Source organism: Tribolium castaneum, chromosome 5, assembly GCF_031307605.1.
Source record: "Tribolium castaneum strain GA2 chromosome 5, icTriCast1.1, whole genome shotgun sequence".
NCBI lineage: Eukaryota > Metazoa > Arthropoda > Insecta > Coleoptera > Tenebrionidae > Tribolium > Tribolium castaneum.
This window is the reverse complement of record NC_087398.1, coordinates 4,317,480-4,336,055: the sequence shown is the minus strand read 5'-3', so window position 1 is coordinate 4,336,055 and position 18,576 is coordinate 4,317,480. Positions and strand designations below refer to the sequence as shown.

The following is an 18,576-nucleotide window of genomic DNA, read 5'->3' as shown; positions in this document are numbered from 1 at the left end:
CAAAATTTTTGCACTTTTAGATAAATTTTGCAAAAATATTAGTTTTTCAATCACAAGACTAGCTTTAAACCAAGCTTTTAACAAAATAGATGACTGTAACATCATTTTCGAGCTGAAATGAAAATTTTTCGTTGTAGTTTTGATTGTAGTAATGGAAAAAATAATATAAAAACCAGATTAATTTTTGGACCTTTTGTATGAAATTATTAATGAAACGTTTGGCTATCAGGTTCTAATTTTTATAAAAAAAAACACAATTTCACAATATATTGTAACTTAAGAACGTTTCGGCATAAAAATGCCATCATCAGCTTTAAACAATTACGACACTACAAACGCCATAACATAAATTAAAATAAAATAAAAAAAACTTAAAATAAAATAAAACAAGATAAAAATGTCGAACGATTCTAAAATGACATTTTCAACACTTTCTTTATTATTTTATAGTCTGTTGTAGTTTATTTATTTAGTGTCGATTTATGTGAAATACTTTACATACTTTATGATTTTTTTTCTGATTTTAGAACGATTTTTTTTTATTTTATAAAAATAAATAATTCATGAAAATTAGCGAAACAATTTACCCGCATATTAAAGGGAAATGTCGCAAAATAATAACTTTGGAACTAGGTAATTTTAAATTTGGTAATTTTTTTGTGTGTTTTAAGTCACCCAAAAAAATATCAGTCTTGACCTAATTTAGTCCAGGAAGGCCAATATAATGTCAATTATGACTTGCATGTGTTTTTTTGTCTGTTCTAAGGAATTCATCCGAAATAAATTTTTGGCAAAAGACAAATTAATAAAAGGCCACAAAGGACAAATGTGATATAATTTTTGACTTTTATAGATTATTTCTCTATCTGTTTGAGCAAAATTTCATAAAAAAGGTGGTTTTTGATTAACAATTCCCAATTTTATTTTTATTTTGACAATAAATTACACTATAATAAATTTGGTGTCACACAATTTTTTTGGGGAAATCGTCTCTAATAAGGCGCTACTTTTACTGTTTTAAAAAAAGCCGGTGTTATTCATCTAATTCTCTACATAAATTTATAAATATTTATTATGGTAGGCAACCAGATAAAGCGATAGCTGCATTTGGGGTAACATACTTACTTGGCGCTTTTGGGAATAAAGCAATAAAACGGCGAAACAAAATACTGATCGTTTATTAACTTAACACCTACATTTGTTACAACTCTGTACTAATACGAAATTAATTAAACAATTTTATTTTTACTTTGGGCGTAATTAATTTTTTTCGGAACGATGTCTCCCCTAGTCCTTGTCCCTTTTTGTCCCGCTTCATAATGCACAATAAACTCCCTTCCGTCCACAAAATACGAATACATCCCTCTCACAAACAGCACCGGTTGAGTGTCATTTTCTCGATACGTAAACGTGCCAATTTCCCGTCGCTTGGACCCATCCTCAGCCTCATACCTAAAAAATACCGCACCTTTTTTTCAACACGAGTGTTTCGAAACCGACTCATCTTCAAAGCGACCTTGACTGATGGATGAATCGATTAACATTTTTACGATTTTTATTTCCTTTTTTGTGTGAATAATGTAATAGTGGACTTACTCGAAACTGTAGCCGTTGGTGAGGTGCTGCGTCTGGTGGATGATTTGGGGTGGCAGACACGCAATGACGTGGAAAAGTAATGCGAGAGTTAGGAATGTATGCATGGTTTTGTATGGAGGAATTTCGATCCAGTTTAAATATAGGAGTCGATTGGGAAAAAAGAAAAAGAAGCAAGGCCGACTTCTTGAATTTGTCCATCGAAGGTCTTCCATCCGGCTTGGAGGAAGATTTAAGACGACTGGTTATGGCATTGCAAGACAAATATTTTTGTTTCGGACAAGACAGAAAATAATTTAGGAGATAAACGCTGATACTTATTTCATTTTCATTCAAGAAACCTGTTCGTGTGCAAAGAATTTTCTTTACAAAACCACTAATTAATTTCAAATATTTAAAATTTGTACAACAAAGCAAACACAGTTTCACAAAATCTACTAGTTTTGTTAATTATTTTAGTTAATCTAACTACGAGTATGTAATACTATGAAAAACATAGTTTACATTTTGCGTGGGTTTCTGGACATAATTTAGTAAAATTTCATCAAGAAATAACTAAAACTTTGCGCAAAAATAAAATGGTGTATGTATTTTTAAACAATTTTTGCGTGTGTTCTTTTCTTTTTTTTTGCGTTTTATTAAATTATTCATTCAACTTCAACAAAGTTGACGAAAAATCGCCAAGTTGAATCGGAAATGGCCATACTTTGCGCTTTTTTGATCATTCAAGAATGTTTTAGATCTAAAAACTACTTGTTTTTTCTAAAATTTCACCAAAGATGACAAAAAAAATCACCAAAAATTGGCGCAATTCGGGCAAAATTTGGATGAATATGGAAATATTTATTTATTTTAGCATTTTGTTTGTATATTTTTCACCCAGAAAAGTAATTACTTCGTAAAAAGTGGACACTATGCCCAAAAATTAGCCCAAAACTGATTCGTAAATAGTGTTTTTTTGTCGTTTCTCCAGAGTATATGCAAGTTTTTTTAATCATTCATTTTATGAAGTTTTGTCTAAAATTACTCAAAAAAAATTGCCAAAAGTCAACATCAATGTATACGCGTTTTTGAGCTAGAAACTTATTTCTTTGGCAAAATTTTCTGAGGTGGTTAGGTTCCATTGAGTCAATAATAACATTGTTTTCCCGTTTTTCAGCGTTTTAGAATATTGCTCAAACAAGCAAAAAGCAATTATTTTGAGTTATTTGGTCAGAAAAAATCTACGATTTTATTAATTGATGAAATGTTTGCGTATTTAACTCTTGGAACATCTCTTAAGGAGTTAATAAAATCAGCTGTAGACATGTATTATCAAGACATACAAGGTGAGTTTATTAAAAAAATAGACTATTTTTTCTGTGTCTCTAAAATTAATAAATCACACAGAAATAAGCGTTTGCTACTCGTAAATACTTTATAGGAAAATATGGCTGTGATTTTTTTCTTAATTTTTCTATAATTATTTTTAATTGAAATAGTTAATTAAGTCGCTGAAGAAAAATATTTTTTATATTATTCTAAAGGAAAGAACGATGCAAGAATGCAAAAAAAAGATGTAAAAAATATGAAAGAAAATTGGTGCTTAATCTTAAAAAATATTAATTCAACAAAAATTAAAACTTCAAGCAAATATAATTCTGGGGCTAGCTGCAACAATTGTCTTTTTTTATAAAACATTATATTACTATTATTATTAATAGTAATTTTAATTAATTAATATTTATTGTTATAATAAAAAAATTTAGAAAAATTATGAAAAAGTATAAAGTAATACCTACTTAATGAATGAAATGCTGATTTCTTTATGACTATTAGTATTAGTTCGCAGATTCACCTTGAATATCTTGTTCTGCAATTTTCTAAAAATTTATTTTTTTAGTCGTTAAAAGACTTCTAAGGTTTAGAAAATGAGGAAATGAAAAATTCTTAATAACAAAAACGAAACGAAAAACAATTTCCTTGTTATTAATAACACAGGTGTGCAATAAAATTTTCTTTTAAATAAAATAAATAGAAATATGAAGATTTAAACGTGTTGAATTTAAATCTGCTTTCAATTTTTTTTACTATTATCTATCAATTTATATTTTTTAATTTATCAATATTTATTAATTTTTTAATCCATTTGAATCGTAACTCTACGTAGTTACAAAAATAATTTCAGTTAATGACAAGATAAAAAAGCTGAGAACTACCAGAAAAACATTCGAGAATTTTTTTCTTCTTACAAAAATATGAAACAAGCAATATGTCTTTCCAAAAATTCATGTTTTTTGACTCTCACTTAGATTTTTTTACCGAAAATTTTAGCGTAGTATCGATAAACATGAAAAAAAAATCATTAAATTTACAATTTTAAGTAAAATCAACGAATCTGTTACAAAAAAAATGTGTTAAACATAATTTATTTTGGTATTAGAAACAATAAATTTATAATAATTAGGCATAATAATGAGAAAAAAATGGTTATTTTTTGCAGACTTGTGTTATAATTATTCGGGTTACTTTAAATTCAAAAGTACGGCTCTTTTTTTAATTAGCTGACGGAACCTATTTGAATGTACATTATACACGAACAAAGTCACCGATCTCGATGAAATTTGGGGAAATTGCCCAATGTATTACGACGATAAAACTATTTGTTTCTCGTGCGCTTCGTGGGAAAGTTGAGGTCATTCTTTAAATCTTCTCGAAATTTATCAAAAATCAATAAGAGGCAAAAGAAAGATTTTTCAAAAATTAGCCACAATCCCATATAATCCGCTCGTTGATCGTGCCCACGGCTGTGCCCTCCTCATAAATCTCCCCCGGTGAAAAGATCACCGAAATTCCTCCGAAACCGTCAAACCGACCCATCTCTGGCCGCCGGCACTCTGGGTCAATCTTCACCTCTTTGTCGAACTGAACTTTGAGATCACAATGCCAAAATAATGATGGTAAAGGTGGTGGTAAATGTCAGCGAAGACACGCAGGCGATGGTAAATAGCGTCTGGGCAGTACAGGGATACTCTCGTATAAAAGCGCAAACCTTCATCTCGTTCTCTATTGTGGTCACTAACTCATCATGAAATTATTGCTCTTCGTTTCACTTGTGGCGGCGTGCGCCTTCGCCGCCCCCCAGCGCGACTCCAAAGACGCCGTCATCACCAAGTACGAGAGCGACAACATCGGCATCGACGGATACAACTATCTGTGAGTGTTTTTTTTTATTTTCCAAAAATTTTAATTTTTCGGACAGGTATGAGACCAGTGACGGCACCTCCGCCCAGGAGCAGGGGCAGCTGCAGAACGCCGGCACGGAAAACGAGGCCATCGTGGTCAGGGGGCAGTTCTCCTTCGTGGGGCTGGACGGGGTGACCTACACTGTGACCTACATAGCGGACGAGAACGGCTTCCAGCCCCAGGGGGCGCATCTCCCGAAAGCACCCTAGACTAGTGAGCCCGGCCATTTGGAGGTTTTTATAAAAGTGAAAATTGGCCGCTTCTATTTATGTACGAAAAATGTAAATAAACGATATTTTAATAACGACGAGTTTTACTACACCGTTGTGCAAGCTTTTATAATTTTATGCGATGACATTAGTAAGGGAAAGTTACGTTCCTATTTTACCATATCGCACTGATAATTTCACTAGAATCCCAATTATGCAACTTTTTTTTTCATCTCTTTGTCAAAGGTTTTCAAAATGTGGCCACGACGTGTTTCAACACGGGCGATACATCACTACCTCTCTATTATTAGATCTATCGAAAAGATAAATTTTCTGAAGCGTTGTGTATTGTGCAAGTTGGAAAAATGTAACCTACAATGATCATCTAACATTTGTTGAATATCGTGTCCTGGCGATGCATAATGATGGTAATTGCGGGGAGATGGGAACTTGAAAAGTTAATAATAAGGTAACGGATCTGTTTTACATATCTGGCGCCTCAATTGTACGAGAATTTATCCATTTTTTGAATATTTCTGACCAACAGAAGTGGCCGCTTTAATCGGACTTTCTCGCCGATTTTATGTAACATCCGTCACATTTACAACCAATAACAATAATTTTCAGATGCTAGACAAGGTCACCAATGTGGAAATGTCGGCGATGATGGTACGAGTCCCTGGCTCTCGGGCTATTTGGATTCCAGAAGGAAATAAAATATTTGACAAAAAATGTTGTTTTTTTTTTAACAAAAATCCCAGGTTTGAAACAGTTAATTTTCTCGCATTAGTATGAGTGAATTTTATCTTTGATTAATATTTACTTCGGTATAATTTCCTATTAAGTTTAGGTGATTGGTACCGAGAAAAAACTACTCGGAGTAACGATGTGAAATAATTATGATCATATGTTGTTTATTTAATAATTTTACAGTGATAATCGGGTGTCAAACAATAAATTTTCTATTTCTTTGAAGAAAAAAATAAAAAATTGGAACATGCGTTATCAAATGGCAAATACCCGGAATTGACCCGAGTTATAAATTGTTTCAGTTGGAGAGACATTTATAGTTTTTACATAACTAGAAAACTATAGGTCGTGGGTGAAAACATTTTACAGGGGCGAAATAAATTTTCTTGTTTGTCATAAAATCAGGTTACTCGGAATACGGATATCCGCCAATAGCTTGAAAACTATTACTCGTAACTCCTTATGTTTTACATTTTTCAGAAAAAAAATCATCGCTTTGAAACAACAACGGATTGAGGAGAAATTGCATTATCCTTGAGTTGAATGATGAAAAAATTGCTTCAAAAAACATTTTCAGCGAAATAAAATTTAAAATATACTTTCGGTATTGTAAAAAAAATCTCGTTCTTGCTAAATATTTCCAAAAATTGAAACAAAGGCGAAAAAAAATTGTAAAAAAAAAACTCGTTCTTGCTGTCGCTTAAAAATTGAGGATATTTTAAAAAATAGAAACGAAGGCAGAAGTGAGACCTGGAGTGGATGTTGGCATGGGTGATGAAGATGCGATAAGTGGACAGAAAATGATCAAATCTTAGCCAAATAACAATAAAATTATTGATTTTCAAAATAATAATTATCACGCTAAATTATGAAACTTCTTTTAACTGTTTTTAATTTTTTTATTAAATAACATTGTTGAACACAGAAGCAAAATTTATCAATTATATAAAAAAACGTCTACCTACATACCTATCTAAACTGTTTTTTTTATTTCATTTCTTTCAACTGAATATCTAATTCTGATCAGTTTGGGTTCATCCAGCATTAGCTCCCGAATTCTAAATAATTTCACTAATAATTAATTTCAGTTACGCCTTAGCATTTCGACTTTTTAATTTTTAATGAAGTTAAAATTTTTTTTTTAACATTTTTTCCAACTTCTGTTTTGTACGAGATGGTTTAATTAAACCAAAACTAGCCTATTTCAATTTTTTATTTTACCCAGATTGGGTTAATTTTATAAATAGATTAAATTTTAATTTACTGCTAAGTTTTAAACAACTCGAATCAGCTTTGCCATCTCTGTACTATTTATAATTTTTTTGCTGATTTTATGCCAACAATCCTAATAGTGTTGATGAAATACAGCGCTTAGAAAAGTTAAAAATATGATTTTTTTTTCTTGCAAATTAAAAGTTTAAAAAAATATATAAAAACCGACGAAATTTGCTTTTGATTACGTCTCGAATAGAGAACACCTGTAGTTAAAATTGTAAATTTTTGACCAATAACAAAGAATAGCTTTTTGTTATTTTCACAAAAAAAATAATCATTTGGCGACGAGTTACTATTGAAAAAATTGCTATTAAAGGAAAAACTGGTTAAATGTTTAAACAACATGAAAATATGTATGATAGTCTCGCCCTGAAAGCCTTGAAAGTAGAGTTTAGAGAATTGTCAAAAATTTTCCAATTATCAAATATCAAAAAAAAATTCTTGGGGCCGACCGTAACGTTTGATCACCGTGTATAGGTTCAATTATGCACCACACAAAGCTGCGACATGCCACGAGAACTATGAGCTAATAACATTGCATAGATTATAAAAATGTTACCAGTTGAAGTTGATTTACCTTTACTCGTATTACACAAGCTTGCATGAATATTCAAACGGTAGGAGTCACAACCCATCTCTCGGCTCGAATTCGTCTATTATTAAATTACTAACAATTAATTAATGATTCACAAACGACAATATGATATCATCTGATTCGTTACGTCAAGAGATGAAAGTAAATCTCATCTGAAATGAATTGGCGATGACGCAAATAATCCAACATTATTTAATTATCACCAGATAGGAAACAAATAATTTCACACGCACGTCGAGCATTTGACGAATTTAATTAAACGCAATTCAAGGTGAACCCAACGTCTTAATTCCCAATTTCACCGCGAATTACATAAACCGCCAAAGGTTAACCGCGCTTCTTCGTCCAACAATTCGCTAATTATTCATCGGTTTGAATTCCTGGCAAGTCATGAGAATTCCACCCAAATAGAGACATCCGTCCGAAAAACGTTGCATAAAAATCTCCAAACTAGTCCGTAAAGGTGAACTGGCCGTTAAAAAAAATAATGTGAAGGATGACACCAGAAGAGGGGATTTTCGGCCAGATCTATATAAAAACACTCTTGCACAGTACATCCCCAATTAAGTCATCGAAATGAAAGTGGTCAGTTTGCGCCCTTGTGTTGTAATACACTGTGCTAATTTTTGCTTGCAGATCGCCATCTTTGCCGCCATCTTGGCCGTCGCTCTCGCCGCTCCGCAAGGACGCGACGCCGACGCGCAAATTGTGCGCGCGGATGTCGACAACATCGGCGTCGGCGGATACAGATACAGGTTATTGTTATTAAAAGAAATATTTATTTGTTATATAAGGCGATAAAAGTTTATTTTATCTTAGCTGAATCGATTGAGAAGATAATGGCGAATTTTATCGTCGTGTACGATACAAAATTATTCCATGCACTATTGTTTTCATTGACTATAAATTGAAAACGACAAAAAATTCATTCTTCATTTATTTTTCTCTAGACGATAAAATATCGTTTTACCATGAAGTAAAGACTAGATGAAATAATATTTTATCGATAAGTAAATTAAATTTTATTCGAAAATTAAAAGTTAATTGCAAGTGATTATTCAATTTAGTTTCTGAAATGACCTTTTTGCGGTCATTTTTTGCGTTAGATTTTTACAACATTCAGTTTTATTAAATATTAAAATTCAATATTAAAATTTCACGCTATAAAATTATACATACGGCACGGATAATATAATTAATAATAAACTATTTTTGTACCCTTAAAAGAAAATAGTTATTTTATTATGTAGAATTCAAAAAAAATATTTTACCAACATAACTTTTTAACTAATACCTATCGTCTTAAATTGTTTCTTTATTCACAGAATTGTTCAAAAGTTTTACTATTTTTCCTTTAACTTAGATGAAAGCAAATTTAGAGTCGCTTTTTCTGTGGTTTTTCTCCTTTATTTTTATTTCTTGGGAACTTCTAAAATTTCAGCAAAAAGTATGTTATAAAAAGGAAGAGATTCTGACCTAACGACAAGCTTGGAAAACTGCTACTAGCCTAGATTTTGAAAGAAAAAAATGTGAAAATTTTCTATTTTTTAATATTATAAAAAAGAAGACAGGCAGTTAGGCGAATTACTGAAGAGATAAAAACAGAGAAACTTACCACTTGAGGACTTGTTATTCTAATTTAAACAAAACTGCAAAATTTTTAACAGTTTACCTTTCAAACACAGTAAAAGAAAAACTCGACCGATTTATTGAAATTTTGAATTTTTTAGTAATAATAAAAGAAAGAAAGTTTGAATCGAAAACAAAAAATATAACGATCCTTATTAGGATTTTTTTCAAAAACAATTCCAGTCAAAAATAATACCATTTTCGACTTGATTCTAAGTTTTTTTTTTGGTAATTTTTGACAAAATTTTTGTTAATTTTAAGTAAATGCGTTTTTGAATTAAAAAAACGTGGTAATAAAACAATAAAATACTAAGTTATATAATTTTGGATACAACAATTTATTGATTTTTTAGGCCGTTTCAGCAAAATTTTGCAAACAATTTGCGTTGTTATCTCGATAATCAGTCTAAAATGTAAACATTGCTTAATTTTTTTAATAATTTCACTAAATTTTTCTTAACGGCTTGTGAAATTTTAATAAACAACTGCGTTTTTGAATAAAAATATACCAAACTTTGCCAAAAATCAAAAGAATTTACTTTTTGATTTTTAAATTTAGTAATTATTTTGGCTAATTTTTGCGAAGATTTATAAAATTTTATGTACAATTTTAATCTTAACTGACTTAGGAAAAATTGCATTTTTTCACATTTAAATTTTAATTGTTATAGCAAATTTCTCACCGAATTTTGCAAAATCTTCTGTTTTATTTGTCAGGAAAACTAAGTTTTCTTATTTCTGATCTATTTTTATCTTGGCTTCGCCTCACTTCTAAAATGAAAAAAAAAACACTTTTCATATTAAGTCGCATATAAAGTTGCTGACTTCTAGACTTATTTTGCACGATATTCTTCAAAATAGTCGCGTTTCTGGTTAAATAATGGTTGAAAAAGAAAGAATATTGCATTTTTTAAATTAAAGGATAGTAACTTATCGTTCTGTTTTAACAAAATGTCTCTTAAGCTGTTAAAAAAAGCAAAAATACAATTTTCTTCGACTTAATTTTACAATTTTTCGGCATATTTTTGACTAAATTTTTGCTTCTGATTTTTTGCTGAACAATAATATATGCTAAAACGCCTGAAAATAAGAAAAAATAATTTAAATTATCTAGTGCTTTCCCATTCTGCAAAATAGCATTTTGCTAAGAAACGGCATTTTGAAATATTTCAGTGCGCGAAAAAGTCACAGATATCATCATTTTTGACCCAACTCAACAAATGTAATCTTGACACAAGCGCACAGTCATTGCAAACTAGTACGTTAAATTTAAAAAAAGAAGGCAAAATGTAAATTATACCCAAGTGTTGAAAGGTCCTGGAGATCCTGTTTGTCAAAGATTCTAAAATTCCATTAAAGATCATATTCAACTTGTAAGAAAAGTGGTTAAAAAATTAATTAATCAACCTGTTTTCGCTCAATAGTAAAACACCACTTTCCCCACTTGTTAAATAATCTCCTATTAATGACTAGTTACGAGACGAGCAACGGGCTGTCTTCGGACGAGCAAGGCGAGGTGAAGAACGAGGGCCGCGAGGACGAGACTTTGGTCGTAAGGGGGCAGTTTAGCTACGTGGGTCCTGACGGCGTCACTTACACTGTCACCTACATCGCCGACGAGAACGGCTTCCAGCCCCAGGGGGCGCACATTCCGCAAAACTGAGTCCGGCTTCCCACCACCAACGATAGTTTAGTTAGGATTTTGTACAGCAACTCAACTATTTATAAGTACTGTTGACATTCAACTATATTTGCAAAGAATTTTATAAATATACACGTATTGGTTATTTATTTCGTATTGTTTTATTGCGTCGCCGGCCTTGGCCTTTTGGCAGGGTGGGTTTGGATAACCTTTCACCCGGGGCTAGAGGACCAGTGTGATGGATTTGCAAAGGTCGACTGGTCGTCCGTTAGAGGAAATAATTAATGTGATAAGAGGTGGGGGCAGGTTTGCGAAGAGGATATTTGATGATATAAATACTTTGTCTTTGGTGCTACAGTTAAGTGGCAAGTTGTCAACGATGGAAGTGGTCAGTGTCACACGAGACTCTTTCGATTAAATTTTGTTGGAATTATTTTTTTAGGCTGAGCTTTCGTCATGATTTGAAAATTTTTTGGTTGGGAAATCTGGAAATGGACACGCACCGGATTAGGACTTTCGACTCTGATTTTAATTACATCTTGTAGTACAGCAACTTTTAATAATCGTAGATTACGCTAAAAATGTAATTTGTAATAATAATATGGAATAAAGTTTCATGTTCGACAACATAACTTACTTGTTTTATTCAATATACCTTTCTTTTATCGAACGTCATCAACACAAAAATACAAATTTTTCAGTGACTGGTCGCTATTTTATCAGTTTTAGTTCGTTTTCGGAAAAATCCGGGAGCGAACTGAATACTGTGTACAGAAGAAGTTTTTAACAAACGGGTTTTTCAGAGACTTCGAAATTAATGTGATTCTTAACAAGTTGTTTGAAAAACTTGAATTGACAAATTCTTAATCAAAAAAAATCGAGAAGTAGAGAAAATCGGTCTACAATATTGAAAAAAATCAGAGAAAATTACGTAAAATAATTTTAACAAATAACGAAAATTTTTGGCAAAATTACAGAAAATCAGAGGAAATTATGCCTAAATCAGAGAAAATCTTGAGGAAATCTGGTATATAAAATATGGGAAGGGGTTGACTTTTCGAAATAATTAAGAAAACCAAAACACGAATGGTTCTGAATAAAAATACTTTAAAGAATCTTAGCGGTTTCACAGAATTTCAATCTTACTGCTTTTTAGTTTTTTTGTATTACAGTTTTTAAGTTTTTTAGTTTTTCAGTCTCTCATTATATTGGTTTTGTATGCAGAATCTAATATTTTAATTTATTAGTGTTTCTGATTTCCAGTTCTATAGTATTTACAGTTTTTCAGTTGCTATATTAGACTATTTTTTAATAGTTAACAAATTTTGTATCTTACAAAATTTTTATATCATCTTTGAATTTGGAACAAAAAAATTAATTTTGTAGAAGTGTCAAAATTGCAGTGTTTGCCAATTGTTAATTTTGATCTTAAAAATTTATTTATTTAATTATTATTATTATAATTATTAATTTTTCCAAGTCGACAGTGTAAATTTTAATTAGTTATGCGGATGTTCTACTTATCTAAGATTCTAGGTTTTTGTGTAATAAATTAAAAAAAAACAAATTATTTTGAAAACTAAGCAGAATCGACCATTTTATTCGCACCTAAAGCAAAATCCTGTTCTGTGAGAAAGACCAGCCCTATTACTGGTTTCACTGTTGACTCATTTGTCCCAGGAATAAGTAATTGACCAATGAAAATATAAAAATCACCTCCTACTTGTTTATCTGGTGCACAAAAAATTGCAAGCCGATTGAAGCGTTTGTCATTGGATATGAGGTGGGAGATTGCACTCCCAGCTGTAAAACAGACCAATCGTTCAGCGATTAAAACTGAGCAAAAAGTTGTCGTCTGATTATTTTGTAAATGTCGGCCAAACCAACTGGAAGTTGGCTGTTTTCTAAGAAAATTTCAAGTTTTCTATCACACTTGGGTTCAAAAATCGTGGATAAATTGGGAATTGACTTATTTTTGATAAAGATTGATCTCGCAATTAATTCGTGTTCAAACTCGAACATTTCGTTTTTCAACAAAATCTCTTGCTTTGCAGGATTCTTTTACAAAACTCGAAAATGCACCAAATTAGATAAAAACTCTTTATATTCTTTTAGGGGTGATTTATTTTTGAAAATAATGTAATAAAATACTGTGCAAGCTAGGTATTATTTAAATTTTTTACTGTGCAAAAATTAATTATTTATTTATCAATTGATCATTCAATATTTTATACTGATCGCTTTATTTCTACCTAAAAGGAAGAGTTGTTGGTATGTCTGTCAAAAACTCTAATTGGAAGTTTATTTATTTATAAAGGTGTTTATTTAGCAAAAAAACTTTTGAGAAATACTAGGATGTGGGCTCTGAAAAAATTATATACTATTAAAAATACCCTTATTATATTTTGAAAGTCTACGGTTGGTTCCGCAATAAACTAACAGGCATTATCACGCATATTTGTTACCGTATTCCATGTCGAATATTCGAAAGTGAATGAAGATACCCTATGGTAATATTACAAATAAAAAAATTACAAAAACAAAGCTAAAAGCAATCGTATAAAAAAGTGATTTTGATTCCAAAATTGAAAAGTTTTGGATTTAATTTTTTTATTGTAGGTAATCTTTATAATTTTTTTCATTACTCAAGTTTTACTAAATTTATTTCAGAAAAATTTATGCCAGAAGACAAAGTTTGTACAGTGTGAAGTTTAAGTGTGAACTTAAAGAAAGAAGAAGGCCTTTTATTTAACAAAAAATTAGCAATTTTTATCGATTGTAGCTCAAGGAATAGATCAGCTCCTATTTCAATTTTTCCTCTTGACATTTTGACTTTGTACCACTTTGTAATAATGATTAATTCCAAATAGCCACCAATTAATCACCCGCTTCAACTCCCGTCTTTCGCAAGCCCATCAATTAAATTCGACAAGAGCTCAGCTCAACTCTTGCTATTTACTCGTCAAAAAACCTCCGGTTATCAGTCGCCTCATTAATACCATCCATCGCATGACATAACGCGCATTCGCCACTAATTTCGCTGTTGCACAAAAACGCAACGAATCTTTAGAAATTAACAAAAGGTGAAATGTGAAGGATGCCTCTACTCCTCTAATAGTGGCGGGGCTTTTTCGCAGCTTTTTATACAAACTATATAAATCACAGCCACTGTGCCCATATCAGTACAAACCATGAAAGTTATCAGTGTGATTGTCGTCCTGGCCGCCGCCGCCAGCGCCGCCCCCCAGCAGGGACGCGACGCCCAGATCCTCAAATTCGAGAACGAAAACATTGGCGTCGACGGATACAAATTCAGGTTTTGAGCGCTTTTTTTCCAACTATTTTAATAAAAAATTGTGGCCCGTTTAGTTACGAGACTAGTGATCCCATCACACGGCAGGAAACCGGCGAATTGACCAACGCTGGGAGCGAGAACGAGGCGATCATCGTCAAGGGAGAGTACAGCTATGTGGGCCCAGATGGGAAGACCCATTCCGTCAGCTTCGTGGCCGACGAAAATGGGTACAGACCCAGTGCCAAGACTGCCCGGAAATAAGCTCAAGCGGACTGGATTTGTGTTGTTGTCCAACAAGTCTTAAATACATAACTGACCTATACTTGGTGTTTTATTGGTACTTAACCCACTTGAGGATGCTACCAGTGATGGGCTAAATGCCCGAGAGGTGTTGCATGTGCATGTAAATGTCATTCGTCTGTTGCAATATTAGTTTGAGGCGAAAAATGCGTAATCCAAACAATGACACATCAAATCTCAACGGAGAAAGGTTAATGACACAATTAGTAATCTATCAATAAATAAAATTTTGCAAAATTGTTGCATTTTTCTCTTGATTTTGCGTGTTTTTGTGAGATAATTTAGACACGTGCGTCATGAAAAAAAACCGCGATTAATGGCGAGAAAATTTACATTTAATTGGTGATCCTCTGGCTATGTAATTGTGGAGAGTAAACAAATTGAAAAACAATTTTTTGCCATTGGGAATGAATTATTTTCAACAATAAAAATAAGACGGAAACTATTTTAATACTCACCTATACAAAATAATCCGGGGAATCGATTGGCATCGAAAAAATTGCCAAATTCCCAACAGTTTTTTAGTTATAAATTTTTTAAAATTTTACTAATTTTTGCATTTATCTGCAGTTTGCTCAAAAACTATTAGTCGGAGAACAATATTTTTTTTTGAAAAAAACAGATAATTCAAAGAACTTTCCAACGATAATAAACTTTATGGGGTTATCTCTGATAGTTCCGGAGCTAGTGCTCAACAAATGTTCCGGGTACCCAAAATCGACAAAAATTGCGACGAAAATTGAAAAAATCAAACATCAAAAAATCGAACATATAAACTTTTTTTGGACTTTTAAAAACTCTAGAGAGTTGTAAAGGCATATTTAAATACGAAAAAGTATGATAGAACGAATTTAAAAAAATAATAATTTTTTCATTTTCTTGAAGGTAAGTGTATTACTGAGGAAATTTTAGCAAAAAAAAATCAAATTTTTAAATCTCATGAAAAGTTCGTATAATACAGAAATTGAGCCGCTGAATTCAATGGAACAAACCGCATTGCTCTACGACTTTTAGTTTATGAGTTATGAATTTTTTTGTTGGATAAAATTTTTCACTGACAAATGGCTACCCTAAATTTAGGCAAAAAATTTTAAAATCTTAATTTTTGTGAAAAATTGATATAATATGTAAAATGAGCCGTAGAATTCAATCGAACAAACCGCAATGCTCTACGACTTTTAGTTTTTTTTTAATGAATTTTTTTAGTGCAAAACTTTGATTGCCTCTGTAGCCGGAACCGTTTCCCGGAGCGGCTCCGGGTTTAATCGAAAAAATAGAGAAAATTAAGCGCTATCAGATGGTTTTTTGTTTGTTTCTCTAAGTCTTTTAGTTTTCGAGAAAAACGCAAAAAAAGGTTTCCATTTTCACTTTTTTTCAATTTTCAACCGCCAATTACGGCGAAACTATTAGAGTTATCGAGAAACGGAAAAATCGAGGACAACCGGAATAAAAAACTCTACAAAATGGCATAGGACTCAAGGCGATATCTCGCAAAAAAATTTTCAATTTTCAATCGCCGATTACAGCCAAACTAAACGAGCTAGGAGAAAACTCTTTTTTCCATCGTAAAGAGGACATCAAAATCTATAAGATAGAATAATTTTTATTCGATTCTAAGACACTTTTAAAATTGACCATTTTGAAGGGGGGGGTGTTAACTTTTTTTTAAATTTTTTTATTTTCCCAATTACGACTAAAGTATTTGAAAAAGTGGAACTATTTTGATCTTTACTTATGCAAAATGATCCGGGGAATCGATTGACATTGAAAAAATTGCCAAATTCCCAATAGTTTTTTAGTTATGAATTTTTTAAAATTTTACCAATTTTTGCATTTATCTGCAATTTGCTCAAAAACTATTAGTCGGAGAACAATAATTTTTTTTGAAAAAAATAGATAATTCAAAGAGCTTTCCAACGATAATAAACTTTATAGGGTTATCTCTGATAGTTCCGGAGCTAGTGCTCAACAAATGGTCCGGGTACCCAAAATCGACAAAAATTGCGACGAAAATTGAAAAAATCAAACATCAAAAAATCGAACATATAAACTTTTTTTGGACTTTTAAAAACTCTAGAGAGTTGTAAAGCCATATTTAAATACGAAAAAGTATGATAGAACGAATTTTAAAAAAAATTAATTTTTTCATTTTCTTGAAGGTAAGTGTTATTACTGAGGAAATTTTAGCAAAAAAAATCAAATTTTTAAATCTCATGAAAAGTTCGTATAATACAGAAATTGAGCCGCTGAATTCAATGGAACAAACCGCATTGCTCTACGACTTTTAGTTTTTGAGTTATGAATTTTTTTGTTGGATAAAATTTTCCACTATGACAAATGGCTACCCTAAATTTAGGCAAAAAATTTTAAAATTTTAATTCTTGTGAAAAATTGATATAATATGTAAAATGAGCCGCAGAATTCAATCGAACAAACCGCAATGCTCTACGACTTTTAGTTTTCAAGTTATGATTTTTTTTTGTTGAATAAAATTTTTCACTATAAGATACACATATCTTAATTTTTTGCAAAAAATGTTATAACTTTAGATTTCGTTAATTGTTGGCATAATACAGAGAAAAAACCGCTGAATCCAACGGAATAAACCGCATTGCTCTACGACTTTTAGTTTTTGAGTTATGAATTTTTTTGTTGGATAAAATTTTTCACTATGATAAATGGCTACCCTAAATTTAGGCAAAAAATTTTAAAATTTTAAATCGTGTGAAAAATTGATATAATATGTAAAATGAGCCGTAGAATTCAATCGAACAAACCGCAATGCTCTACGACTTTTAGTTTTTTTTTTATGAATTTTTTTAGTGAAAAACTTTGATCGCCTCTGTAGCCGGAACCGTTGCCCGGAGCGGCTCCGGGTTTAATCGAAAAAATAGGGATAATTAAGCGCTATCAGATGGTTTCTTGTTTGTTGCTCTAAGTCTTACAGTTTTCGAGAAAAACGCAAAAAAAGGTTTCCATTTTCACTTTTTTTCAATTTTCAACCGCCAATTACGGCGAAACTATTAGAGTTATCGAGAAACGGAAAAATCGAGGACAACCGGAATAAAAAACTCTACAAAATGGCATAGAACTCAAGGCGATATCTCGCAAAAAAATTTTCAATTTTCAATCGCCGATTACAGCCAAACTAAAAGAGCTAGAAAAAAACTCTTTTTTCCATCGTAAAGAGGACATCAAAATCTATAAGATAGAATAATTTTTATTCGATTCTAAGACACTTTTAAAATTGACCATTTTGAAGGGGGGGGGTGTTAACTTTTTTTTAAATTTTTTTATTTTTCCAATTACGACTAAAGTATTTGAAAAAGTGGAACTATTTTGATCTTTACCTATGCAAAATGATCCGGGGAATCGATTGGCATTGAAAAAATTGCCAAATTCCCAATAGTTTTTTAGTTATGAATTTTTTAAAATTTTACCAATTTTTGCATTTATCTGCAATTTGCTCAAAAACTATTAGTCGGAGAACAATAATTTTTTTTGAAAAAAATAGATAATTCAAAGAGCTTTCCAACGATAATACACTTTATAGGGTTATCTCTGATAGTTCCGGAGCTAGTGCTTAACAAATGGTCCGGGTACCCAAAATCGACAAAAATTGCGACGAAAATTGAAAAAATCAAACATCAAAAAATCGAACATATAAACTTTTTTTGGACTTTTAAAAACTCTAGAGAGTTGTAAAGGCATATTTAAATACGAAAAAGTATGATAGAACGAATTTTTAAAAAAATTAATTTTTTCATTTTCTTGAAGGTAAGTGTTATTACTCAGGAAATTTTAGCAAAAAAAATCAAATTTTTAAATCTCATGAAAAGTTCGTATAATACAGAAATTGAGCCGCTGAATTCAATGGAACAAACCGCATTGCTCTACGACTTTTAGTTTATGAGTTATGAATTTTTTTGTTGGATAAAATTTTTTACTATGACAAATGGCTACCCTAAATTTAGGCAAAAAATTTTAAAATTTTAATTCTTGTGAAAAATTGATATAATATGTAAAATGAGCCGTAGAATTCAATCGAACAAACCGCAATGCT

General features: G+C 31.3%; 3 protein-coding genes across 3 annotated transcripts; all 3 read left to right on the top strand.

Moving 5' to 3' along the window:
- Positions 1–4,623: 4,623 nt before the first annotated feature.
- LOC658941 (flexible cuticle protein 12) lies at positions 4,624–5,122 on the top strand. The gene is made up of 2 exons (XM_965288.4): positions 4,624–4,788; positions 4,835–5,122. The coding sequence occupies exons 1-2, from the start codon at positions 4,661–4,663 to the stop codon at positions 5,025–5,027; spliced, it is 321 nt and encodes a 106-aa protein (XP_970381.1). The 5' UTR covers positions 4,624–4,660; the 3' UTR covers positions 5,028–5,122.
- Positions 5,123–8,110: 2,988 nt separating this feature from the next.
- On the top strand, positions 8,111–11,067 carry LOC659012 (flexible cuticle protein 12). The gene is made up of 3 exons (XM_965352.5): positions 8,111–8,232; positions 8,284–8,402; positions 10,750–11,067. The coding sequence occupies exons 1-3, from the start codon at positions 8,224–8,226 to the stop codon at positions 10,937–10,939; spliced, it is 318 nt and encodes a 105-aa protein (XP_970445.1). The 5' UTR covers positions 8,111–8,223; the 3' UTR covers positions 10,940–11,067.
- A 2,924-nt stretch (positions 11,068–13,991) lies between these two features.
- LOC659093 (endocuticle structural glycoprotein SgAbd-5) lies at positions 13,992–14,535 on the top strand. Its single transcript, XM_965425.4, has 2 exons — positions 13,992–14,234; positions 14,288–14,535. Exons 1-2 carry the CDS (start codon positions 14,110–14,112, stop codon positions 14,472–14,474), a joined length of 312 nt encoding a protein of 103 aa, XP_970518.1. The 5' UTR covers positions 13,992–14,109; the 3' UTR covers positions 14,475–14,535.
- The last annotated feature ends 4,041 nt before the right edge of the window (positions 14,536–18,576 follow it).

Excerpts from the sequence above, each read along its gene's own strand:
- LOC659093 (XM_965425.4), top strand. The coding sequence starts at position 14,110 with ATGAAAGTTATCAGTGTGATTGTCGTCCTGGCCGCCGCCGCCAGCGCC. Across the intron at positions 14,235-14,287 it reads GTCGACGGATACAAATTCAG|TTACGAGACTAGTGATCCCA; the intron begins GTTTTGAGCGCT and ends TGGCCCGTTTAG.
- LOC659012 (XM_965352.5), top strand. Across the intron at positions 8,403-10,749 it reads GTCGGCGGATACAGATACAG|TTACGAGACGAGCAACGGGC; the intron begins GTTATTGTTATT and ends ATTAATGACTAG.
- LOC658941 (XM_965288.4), top strand. The coding sequence starts at position 4,661 with ATGAAATTATTGCTCTTCGTTTCACTTGTGGCGGCGTGCGCCTTCGCC. Across the intron at positions 4,789-4,834 it reads ATCGACGGATACAACTATCT|GTATGAGACCAGTGACGGCA; the intron begins GTGAGTGTTTTT and ends TTTTTCGGACAG.